Source organism: Chiloscyllium plagiosum, unplaced genomic scaffold, assembly GCF_037043375.1.
Source record: "Chiloscyllium plagiosum isolate Xiang-an unplaced genomic scaffold, Cpla_swu_hap1 HiC_scaffold_5, whole genome shotgun sequence".
NCBI classification, from domain to species: domain Eukaryota; kingdom Metazoa; phylum Chordata; class Chondrichthyes; order Orectolobiformes; family Hemiscylliidae; genus Chiloscyllium; species Chiloscyllium plagiosum.
In genome coordinates, this window is record NW_028270143.1 from 74,414,810 (window position 1) to 74,426,834 (window position 12,025).

Consider the following 12,025-nt stretch of genomic DNA (forward strand, 5'->3'; position numbering starts at 1 on the left):
CTCTTGTCATATGAGATTATCATAGTACGTTGATGCATATTATATAATTAAACTCACCAACAAATACACAATATTTCAAAACATGAAAATACACATTCTTAGCAGCTAAAAATTTCTTCCAGCAACGTCTCTTACAAACTCAACACAGGCAAGATGAGCCAAATGATGTCCCTCTGTAATGTTCAACGGTGTACACTAATAAATGAAACTTCAGGTGAATTTAAAACAGCTCATAAATTCTACTTAAATCTTCAATTCTCTAGCAACCTGTGCATTACAAAAACATGACTGCACTTAAAGTATTCACCACATAATTAGTTTTAATAGGTAATTTAACAAGAGGAGTTTCAAATTCAAATTATACTGTTATGTTCTGCAATGTTTATAGTAAGCAAGGAACTAAACGCATGAACATTGCTTAATCTGTACTTTGTAAATGGCCCACATATGACAAAGCTGAAGTGATAAATAAGATATTTCAATATAAAGCTTTGTAATAGCAAACTAAGTTTGCAAACTAACCAAAAGTTGTAAATTTTAATTATCAACTTTTCAGCTTTTCTATTTTTATACAACTTTAGATTAGAATACTTACAGAGTGGGAACAGGCCCTTCGGCCCAACATGTCTACACCGACGCAAAACCCACCCAGACCCATTCCCCTACATTTTATCCCTGCCCCTTACACTACGGGCAATTTAGCATAGTCAATTCACCTAACCTGCACATTTTTGGACTGTGGGAGGAAACCGGAGCACCCGGAGGTAACCCACGCAGACACGGGGAGAATGTGCAAACTCCACACAGTCAGTCGCCTGAGGCAGGAATTGAACCCAGGTCTCTGGCGCTGTGAGGCAGTAGTGCTAACCACTGTGCCACTGTGCCGCCCACTTCGTTCTCCCAGTGTCTGCGTGGGTTTCCTCCGGGTGCTCCGGTTTCCTCCCACAGTCCAAAAGATGTGCAGGGTCAGGTGAATTGGCCATGCTAAATTGCCTGTAGTGTTAGGTAAGGGGTAAATGTAGGGGTATGGGTGGGTTTCGCTTCGGCGGGTCGGTGTGGACTTGTTGGGCCGAAGGGCCTGTTTCCACACTGTAATGTAATCTAAAAACAAACTTTTATGCTGCCATAAATAATTTAAAAACAGCAATGAGAGTAGATGCTTTATGAATAAATTATTTTGGAAAAATAGCAAAATTACAGAACAGAATTGGTCATCTAACCTGTTGCATCTATGCCACCTAGAAAACAGCTTGTCAACCCAATCTCAATTTCCAGTTCTTGATAACTTTCCCTCTCGGCCACGGCACTTCAAGCATATATCCTTATCTTAAATGCATTTATTCTAAATGCAATAAGGATTTGTGTCTCTAGCGCCCTTTCAGGCAGTGACCTCGAGAGCTTTGGTCACCACCCATGGATTTCTTTTTGGAAAATAAATCTTTCATGTATACTCTATGTTCCTCATAGTTTTATGTACCTCAATAAAATCTGTCTCCTCCAATCCAAAGAATACCAACTCTGCCCATTACAATCTATCCTCATAGATTGCAATGGACAGGTGGCATGATGGCTCAGTGGTTAGCACTACTGCCTCACAGCACCTCTGCTTGAATCCAGCCTCTGTGGAGTTTGCACATTCTCTCTGTGTCTGCATGCGTTTGCCTGGTTGCTTCCCCCCACACTCCAAAGATGTGCAGATTAGATGGACTGGCCAAGATAAATTGTCTGCAGTGTCTAGGGATGTGCAGGCTAGGTGGGTTAGCCACGGGGAATGCAGAGTTATAGGAATATTGTGGGGTGTCTGGGTGCGATGCTCTTTGGAGGGTTGGTGTGAACGGGCTGAACGGCCTTTTTCTGCACTGTAGGGATTCTATGAGTATTGTTAAAATTCTTCAGTCTGCAACATCTTTGCAAATCTTGTCATACCGTATAGTGTAATGCAGAGACCAGAACTGTACACACCATCACAGCTGTGGTTGAACTATTGTTTTATATAACTCTAGTGTAATTCAACTTTAACTCTATATTGAGCTATTAATATAAATTCAGACATTTCTTAATTGAACAACTTTGTGGAGTCAACTAGTTCCACAAAATATTACTCCAATATTTTTTTAAAAATTACTTCAGTTTGATTAAAACAGTAACACTGACAATTTTAACCCATTTTACTTGTACTTTAAAATATAAAGGAACAAAATTAAAATAGTCTTAATACTTACTGTGTATGGAGGGGTAGGCAAAGAAATCTGTGAAACTACTCTTAGCAAGTGTCCATCCACATCACTATAATGACCTATCGTAATGTGGACCACTATTGAATTTAGTTCCGTTAAATGTGTTGAAAAAGTAAATGGCCGTGGCAGTGGGATACGTGATTCAACTTCATAAACTTCATCTTCTTCACCTTCTGGCCAAGCAATGTTTAAAGTATCAGAAGTACATCTCCGCTGAATAGACTCCATATCAAGAAGTGTTTAATCCAAATCTTATACATGGGCTTTTATTTACAGTAAAAACTTATTTTACTAATGAGCTCAAGCCTTATCAAAACCATCACCAACCCAATGCAACTTCAAATCAGCTGACACTTTTTGCAAGTCTTCAGCAAAGGTCTATTCAACAGATGATCACAAGTTGAAAGCAGTGAACAGATAGCAAAGAATTGGCAAAATAAGTGAATAAATCACTTTTGTTTAGCTTATGACAGAATGCTTTAGTCAATTCCAAAAACACTTTAGGGAATTAAGATCCATGCTTCAGTTTATGAAACTCATGGATGATGAGTTACATAGTCAGTTGCCATTTCAATAAAGTTCACTGCTGATTTAAAAAAAAATACATCTGCTCCAAGCCAGTGTAACTAAAGAAATCCATCTTATACTCATTCAATGATTATCTGCCTCAGTGTAGCTAAATAGATCACTGGAGTTTGTCCTGTTGCGTACTTCAGTCTTCATATAAAACAGCGTATGGAACGTTGAGATCACACTTCAAAAATGGTTGTTTTCGTAGGAGCACAAGAGCTGTAGTCTGCTTCCTGAACCCGATTATACAATAACTGCTTCCTGGATTTAGATTTTACATGCAGTGCAGGGGAGTGGCCTAATGTTCATACCTCCAAGCAACCTAGCAGGTGTGACTGCAAACAAAGGTCAGTCAACACAGAGCCAGTAAAACAGGATTCAAAATCCACGTCACTGCAAGTGCTAATTGCTGGTGCCAAGAACTTTGCATTTCAATTTCAGAAAGCTTACAAAACTATGTATATTTTTAAAAATACATTCCACAGCTATATATCCAAAATTAGATATCAGTCTTGGCTTGATGCTACAGCATTATTACAATTAGAAAGTTGTGACTTTAAACCTCATTCCAGGATATAAGCATATAATCTTAGTTGAACATTCAGTAACTGCTACACTGTCACAGGCATTGTTTTTTAGTTGAGATGCTAAGACGAGGCGTTGCCTGTCTTTGCATGTCATACTATCTGAACAACAGGTGGGAAGCTCTCCATGTATGTTGGCAATGTTAATTCCTCAATTAACATCACTACATAGACTATCTAGTCATTTATCTCATTGATATTTGAGACTATTCTGTGCAAATTGGCTAACCATATTTCGCCTTGAATATGTGACCGTAATTCAAAGGCTGTCAAAACAACATAATTGAATGTTTTAAAAGCTTGTGAAAGGCTCTATTTAAGTTCTCTTAAAATGTTAATGCTCAGAAGAATTTTTTAAAATTTGTGAAGCACAAATACCTCAAAAACATTTCTCAAGTAAAAAATAGCTAATTTGTAAACAATATTCTCAAAATCCTTCCTTTAGTGGCATAAAAAGCAATCGTTGTCCAAAACGAATTCCATAACTTCAGTAATTCATTGTCAATCAAGCAATAAAGTAATAAAACATATGTACAATTCAATTCAACCACGAGAATTTGATTAATTTAAAGTTTTGTCCCCAAAATAAAGTAACTACTTATACTACAAACAAGTTGTATTTATAGTCCATAAGATTAGATTAGATTACTTAGAGTGTAGAAACAGGTCCTTCAGCCCAAGTCCACACCGATCCTCCGAAAAGCAACCCACCTAGACCCTTCCCCTACATTTACCCCTTCACCTAACACTATGGGCAATTTAACATGGCCAATTCACCTAATCTGCACATCTTTGGACTGTGGGAGGAAACCGGAGTACCCGGAGGAAACCCACGCAGACACGGGGAGAATGTACAAACTCCACACAGGCAGTAGCCAGAGGCGGGAATTGAACCCAGGTCTCTGGCGCTGTGAGGCAGCAGTGCTAACAACTGTGCCACCCCAATAAATAGAGATGCAAGTTCATCAACCTGTTTCTCATTGCACAAATGATGCCAGTCCTGCTGAATATTTCCAGCATTTTCTCTTTGTAGTTAAAGAAAATTTAGAGCAGATGCCCAAAGGTTTGGTTAAACAGGTAGGCTTATATTAAGTACTTTTAATGAGAAGCACTGATTGGACAGCAGTGAAGTTTGGAGAGAGAATTTCAGACGTTATGATTCCAGCAGTTGAAGGCAATGCTATCAATGGATAAAATAAAAATCATTGATGCTTGAGAAAGAGATCTGCATTATTACAGCACTTAACATGACAACTAGATGGCTCAAAAAAAGCTTTATAGCCAATGTACTATAACGTGCCTTTTGAAGTGTAATCACTTTTTTCTTTGTCCATGGGATTTGGGTGTCATTGACTAGTCAGCATTATTACCCACTGCTGTTGTCCAGAGGATATTTAAAAGTCAACCACTATGAAATAGGCCTGGAATCCCAAGTAGGCCATACCAGGTAAGAATGGAAGATTTGCTTCCCTAAAATACATCAATGGGTTTTTATAATGTGGTTACATGGTTGTCATTAAACCAAGATTCAGTGCACCCTTGACCTTTCTGGGCTTCCAACACTCAGATTTGTATATTATGCGGATCATGAAGCTTCATGCATTCTTTTTATTAACATGTATATCAAATAGTTAGGTGACTACTATTGCAGTCATTGATTGGCACAGACTCAATAATCCAAAGAGCTTTTTCCTTAGACTTGTATGACTCTAAATTTTATACTCTCCTTGTAAATTTTACCTATTTATAGATCATCGTAAAAGCTAAGACCTTTTAACATGTTACAGACTTCTCCAATCATATATTTTAGCGCTAGTTTTATTTCTGCTTCCAGTACAAGGTTAAATAAGTAAGTTAACAACAAGCATCATTCTCTCAACTCAACTCTTGATATAAGTCATGTTTCATATCTAGTGTCAAATGTAGTTATTGGTTTAAAAGTTTTATTGCTGCCACTATCAGATGACAACATGAAAGTAAAATCAAATCAACCTCTATTTAGATAGTACTTTTAATTATGGTAAGTACTCCACATTGCAAAAACTGTTGGTGCAATTCCCAGAAGAGTAATTCCAAAGTATAATCAAGTTAACATGAATCAGCATCATAATCAACTTTGATCGTGTGCAAAAGAATATAGATGGGACAGTTAAACACCAAAGAAACTAAAATCAACCATAATTTTGTAACATATGCACTGGTATCTTAACCCAGACCAGTAGGCTGGTTACAGGACATCCAAATCTGGTCTGACTCTCAAAGGCATACTCAGTATCGAGTGTATCCTTTCCTTTATGTACAAGTTTCCATTTGATGGAAGTTAGAATGATAAAGAATTTCTATCAAAGTACAGGAAGAAGCCATTCAGCCCATTGCGTCTGCAAAGGCCCTTCGAACAGCATCCCACCCAGACCCAGCTCCATACCCTATCTCCGTAACCCCAGGGCTAATCCACCTAGCCTACATGCCCCTGGACAATACAGACAATTTATCATGGCCAATCCGCCTAACCTGCACACCTTTGTACTTTGGGAAGAAACCAGAGCACCCAGCAGAAATCCAAATCTGGGAACACAGACAGTCACCTGAGGCTGGAATTGAACCAGAGTCCCCAGCACTATGAGGCAGCAGGCTAATTACTGAGCCACTGCTGCCAAGGATGATGAATGTGCATGCAGATGACCTTTCCAAAGCTACTGTTCCCATCTCTTCATTTCAAAAAAAATGTTGAGAGGTGTGATCACTGAAGATCGTTGGGCCTTAGTATGGTGTAATTCAATGGACAGGATGCTGGAGTGAACCTTTAGAGGAACCTTGCTGTGGTGAAAATAGAGGGGTACTTTAGTACAATTCCATGAAATTCCATGAAATGCACCTTCCAAATGATGGAAGCCCTAGGTAGGTGACTGAGCAAGTGGGTGAGAGTAGAAAGTTGTTAATTAGGAAAACAAACCTCAATTCAAACTTATATAGAAAATATGTTACCTGATGGGTAGTTTCACTGATAGCTTCCAGCAACTTTTCCAAAGCAGCTTGCAGACGAGCGCCCACATTTAGTACAAGCTCTTCAGTCTCAGGATCCAGTTCTCCACTGCTGAAAATGCTTTCTGTGAAATGGTGAGACAGCTCCAGCCCTCCATCTGGAGCTCCAGCCATTCCTCCTGGCCAGATACTACTATCATCCCCTGCTGTGTCATGTCCATGATAGGAATGTAACTGCTCTTCTGAGGATTAAACAAAAAGTCTATAAATCGCGCTTTGCTCACTGAACACAAGACCATTTCACAATAATAGTTATGAAAGCATTCAGAGCTTTAGTTCAAACATACTGGTCCAGATTTTGCATCATTAAATATTTTGAAATTGCCTGCATTCACAGCCATTACTTCTTTGAAATCGACAGCAATTTTTGGAAATCCAAAGTCTACTGCCAGCGATTCTATACCTCTTCAAAAAGTCCCACTTTAGGAATTCCCTAAATCCGTATACAATTTAGAGGTTACTGAGCTAACTTTACTCTTTTACCCAACTAATATCACTGTAATGATCTTTGAAGAAGTTACACATTAGTGAATGATGGGTACCTGGGTTTTTAATGACACATTAAGTTCACAATTATTATTGAATAACTCCTCTAGCTCTGTAGAAAGTGTCAAAGTTTTCCATTATGCTTCAAAAATTCCATATTTTAATAATTGTTTTATAAACCTAATACATCCCTGAAGGTGGTAAGACAGGTTAATAGGGTAATTAAGGCAGCATGTGGGATGGTTGCCTTTATCAGTTGTGGCATAGATTATAAGAGCAGGGAGGCTATGTTGGAGCAATACATAAATTTGATTCGGCCACAGCTGAAGTACTGGTGCAATTACGGTCAGCATACTATAGGAACAATGTCATTGCACTGGATGGGTTGCAAAGGAAATTCACCAGGCTAGTGTTTGGGATAAAGCATTTCAGTTATGAAAAGAAACTGAATAAGCTCTGGATGTTTTCTTTGGAGCAGATTGAGGGGAGGCCTGATAGAGGTATATTAGATTATGAGGGGCATAGACATGTTGGATAGGAAGCATTTCCCTTAGTTGAGGAATCAATAACATGGGGCTATAATTTTGAAGAGAAATACAGGAGGTTTAGATGATTTGAAAAAAAAACTTTCGACCTAGAGAGTGGTGGGGGTGTGAAATGGACTGCCTGGGAAACATCACAGCCTTTAAAAAGTACTTGGGATGGACACTTGAAGTGTCACAACATGCAAGATTAAGGACCTAGTATAAGTACTGGTGTATTTTTGTTGGTAGAGACTCAGTTGTCCAAAGAGCCTGTTCTGTACTTTATGGTTCTATGCAACATTTTTGATATTTCATGCATTTTTAATATGCATATGAGTCATTTATTTCACTCTGTAAAATGTCATTGATAATACATTTTATTTCATGGTGCTCTGTCTGAGAGAACACTTTGAAGTGATTGGCTACATATCCAAATGCCATCACAGCTTTTGGACCCTTGCACCTGGAGACAACACATCCCCACATCCAATGCCACAAATCACTATAAATCTGTGCACCTGATCCTTCTGGATCAATTGCAAACAGTCATTTCACTGCTGATTGTAAAATTAGGGGCATTTCAGTAACAATATCAGTACGTATGCTGTCTACTAGCCATCAAAAACTTTCTAAAAATAAATGTTCTTTCTAACATTTTGAATTAAGATTACTTAAGAATTTTATTAAACTACATAGAGAACACATTTTAAGCCTGCTTAAAAATACATAGAACAGTAGCTTTGGTAATGAAAACAAAAACACAACTTATGGCATTTTGGGCTTAAATTTTCAGACGTCTAGAAGGTTAAGAGATAAACAAACATTTTAGTAATTCTGGGAAAAAATATGCAAGAAATATAATAGTGATACACCAGTGGAGTGAGTCAATCAAATAATCATTCAGCACAGAAAACTTTGGGTTTACTATGCTAAGACAGCTGTTTGAAAGGAACATGTCTTACTCACTGGTACTTCCCACATAACTTAAAATCCTTGTAAGGCAGAGAGTGTGTTGCTGGAAAAGCACAGCAGGTCAAGCAGCATCCGAGAAACAGGTAAATAGACATTTTGGGCTGGAGCCCTTCGCCAGAAACGTTGATTCGCCTGCTCCTCGGATGCTGCCTGACCTGCAGTGCTTTTCCAGTACCACACACTCAACTCTGATGTCCAGCAGCTGCAGACCTCATTGTCTCCCTACAAGGATTTTAAACCTATTTATTGATGAACCAACTATTTTATATAACAAGAAGAGAAACATATACAATGTCTTTGGGGAAAAAACAACTATTACTCTACATTGACTATTGTTTAATTGATTTCAAAGGCAGTTGAAGAGGCTTTGTACCAGAGACAAACAAAATGAATGAGCATGACTTTAAGCTAACCACGCAACATGAATCACTAATTGAATGAGAAGTCAGGGACAGAGTGATAACAAAAAGGAATATTTTTGATTCATGGAATGTAACAAGGAGTTATGATTTGTATGGGCTTTAGCTTTCCATATGTATTAATAACAGTTAAAGAAATTCTGAGTCACGTATTTAAATTAATAGGTATAGTTAAATTGCCTGGCTGGAAGTAGGTAGCTAGAACATTGTCAAAAAATGCAAAAGTGAGCAAAACTCCACCAGAATGCAAATTCTACAAGGGGAATTGTTTGTCATTTATATAAATGATTTGGATGAGAATACAGGAAGCATAGTTAATAAGCTTAAGGATGACACCAAAAATTCGTGGTATAGTAGACAATGAAGAAGGGTATCTAAGATTACAAAGGAATCATGATCAATTGGGACAATGGGCCGAGGAATGGCAAATGGAGCTTAATTTAAATAAATATGAGGTGTTGCATTTTGGTTAGACAAACAAGGACAGGAATTATACAGTTAATGGTATAGCCCTGTGAAGTGTTGTCGAACAGAGGGATCTAAGAGGTTAGGTACATAACTCCTTGAAAGTGGTGTCACAGATAGACAGGATGCATAATTGCCTTTCTTGCTTAGATCATTGAGTATAGGAGTTGGGATGTTATTTTGTGGTTGGACAGGATGTTGGCAAGGCCACTTCTGGAGTATTATGTACAGTTCTAGTCACCCTGCTATAGGACAGATATTATTAAGTTAGAGAGGACACAGAAAAGATTTAGAAGAATGTTACTAGGACCTGAGGATTTGAGTGGTAAGGAGAGCCTGGGACTTTTTTCACTGGAGTGGAGGAGGTTGAAGAATACATTATAGAGGTTTGTAAAACCATAAGGGCATAGAGAAGGTGAATAGCAAAGGCCTTTTCCCTGCGATAAGTAAGTTCAAAACTGGAGGGGATAATTTTAAGGTGAGAGGAGAAAGATTTAAAAGGGACCTTAGGGGCAACTATTTCATACAGAGGATAGTTCATTTGAGTAATGAACCACCAGAGGGAGTGGTAGATTCAGGTACAGTTACAATATTTAAAAGACATTTGGATAGGTACATGAATAGAAAACGTTTAGAAGGATATGGAGCAAACACAGGCAAATGGGACTAGTTTACTTTGGGAAACTTGGTCGACATGAACGCATTAGACCAGAGGGTATGTTTCTATACTGTATGATTCTATTACTCTAAGTATAAAATTATCTCCTGTAAATCCAACAAAGATCAATGTGAATATTTTCTGATGAGAAATTAGGAGCTAGAAACAGAATTTAGATACCCATGTACAAAACTAAAAAGCTATTTTTTTTATTAAAATAGGACTGAAAATCACAAGAAAGAAAGTGATCTTCGGTTGTATAGAATCAGACCCCAATCTGCAGCACTGCAATCACTTTTGGAACACTGCACATCAGGAAGGAATTATGGTCTTGGAGAAAATAATGGGGAAATTTAAGAAATGTATATAAGGGCTTGGAAGACAAATCACAATACTGTTGTATTCCATTGAGCATAGAGAATTGCAAGATGATGTAATAGAGATGTTTAAAATAATAAAGTGATTTGATCGAGTGGATATGCGGAACATAAGCTTAACGTTACAGTTGGATCATTCAGGAGTAAGACGCACCTTCTTTGTACAAAGGTTTGTGGAAATTGCATCTCCTAAAGAATGTGGATGGACTGAGTCAATTACAATGTTTATGACTGAATTAGACAGATATTTGTTTGGTCAGGGATATGAAGAAAAGGCAAGTAAATACCAGTTATGATCAAAACTGAAAAGTTCAATGGTGTCTCTTTATTCATGCAATGTTAGTTTCAATTTTCCAGTGCTTTGTTATCATTACTTCCTGCAAGACTGAACTAGGACACTAATTTAAACTAATAGTCAGGAAATTAAAAGCTCTCAAATGTATAAAACAGTAAGTGAATTAATGAAGGTATTAGCCAATGTTAACACAATTCTCCAAGTATGGCATGTTTACAGTGCTTTGAACATACTTTAAACAGACCTAGCAACTCAAACTTAGGCATCCACATGGTGCTGTGGGCCATCAGCAGCAGCAGAATTGTGCCTGACCACAATCTATAACTTTTTGCCTCAGTATAACTCAATCAAACCAGAAGATCAACACTGGTTTGATGAAAAGTGCAGGAGGGCATGCTTCTCAGCACCAGGCATATATAAAATGAAGGTGTCAACTGAGTGAAACAACTATCCAGGACGACCTGCATCCCAAACATTAGAAGCAATATGAAACAGATAGAGCTAAATGATCTCACAACCAACAGTTCTGTTTGAAGCTATGCAGTCCTGTCACAACCAGTCCTGAATAGTGGCAGACCATTAAACAACTCTCAGGTGTGGAGGCTCCATAAATATCCTCATCCTTAATGAGTCATAGGGGGTGACAGCACAGAAAAAAGGCCTGTTGACCCACTGAGTCTGCACCTATTAAAAACAACCACCAACTATTTTAATCACATTTTGCAGCATTTGGCATTACAAGTGTACATCGCAAGGGTTTCTGCTTCGACCACCCTTACAGGACGTGAGTTCCAGATTCCCATTATCCTGTGGGTGAGAAACAATTTCCTCATATCCCAACTAAACCTCCTGTTTTCCTATGCTCCCTGTCATTGATCCCTCCACCATGGGGAAAAGTTTCTTTCCAACTAGCCTAAACTATGCCCCTTTTAATTTTATACATCTCAATTCTGGCCCTGCTCAGCTCCTCTACTCCAAAGAAAACAATTCTATTTGAAAACAGCTAATTCTCTCTCTTCGTAGCAAAATTATCACCTGGCAATATCCTGGTAAATCAACTCTGTACCCTCTATAGTACAATCATATCTCTCCCATAACACGGTTTGCAGGGCAGGACACAATACTGTGAGAGAACACCATGTCAGTGTAAAGACAAGGCTGAAGTATTTGCATTCATCTACAGCTAGAAGTGCCAAGTGAATGATGCATCACAACCTCCTATCAAGTCCCCAGCATCCCAGCTGACAGTCTTCAACCAATTCAGATCACATCTCAAGAGACAAGTGAAGATTTGGATACTGTAAAAAGACTATGGGGCCTAATAACATTCAGTACATGAGTACTGAAGTATCCCTCCATAACTAGCTGTGACCTGGACAAACTGCTCCAGTACAGC

At 38.3% G+C, this 12,025-nt stretch overlaps 1 protein-coding gene across 5 annotated transcripts in view; it reads right to left on the reverse strand.

Moving 5' to 3' along the window:
• akap9 (A-kinase anchoring protein 9) overlaps positions 1-12,025 on the reverse strand; it is a 263,757-nt gene that overhangs the window by 111,480 nt on the left and 140,252 nt on the right. For all 5 annotated transcript variants that reach the window (XM_043690268.2, XM_043690267.2, XM_043690271.2 and 2 more), the window contains one exon: positions 6,377-6,615. In XM_043690268.2, coding sequence (XP_043546203.2) covers positions 6,377-6,615 — 239 coding nt within the window. The remainder of the gene's footprint in view (positions 1-6,376; positions 6,616-12,025) is intronic.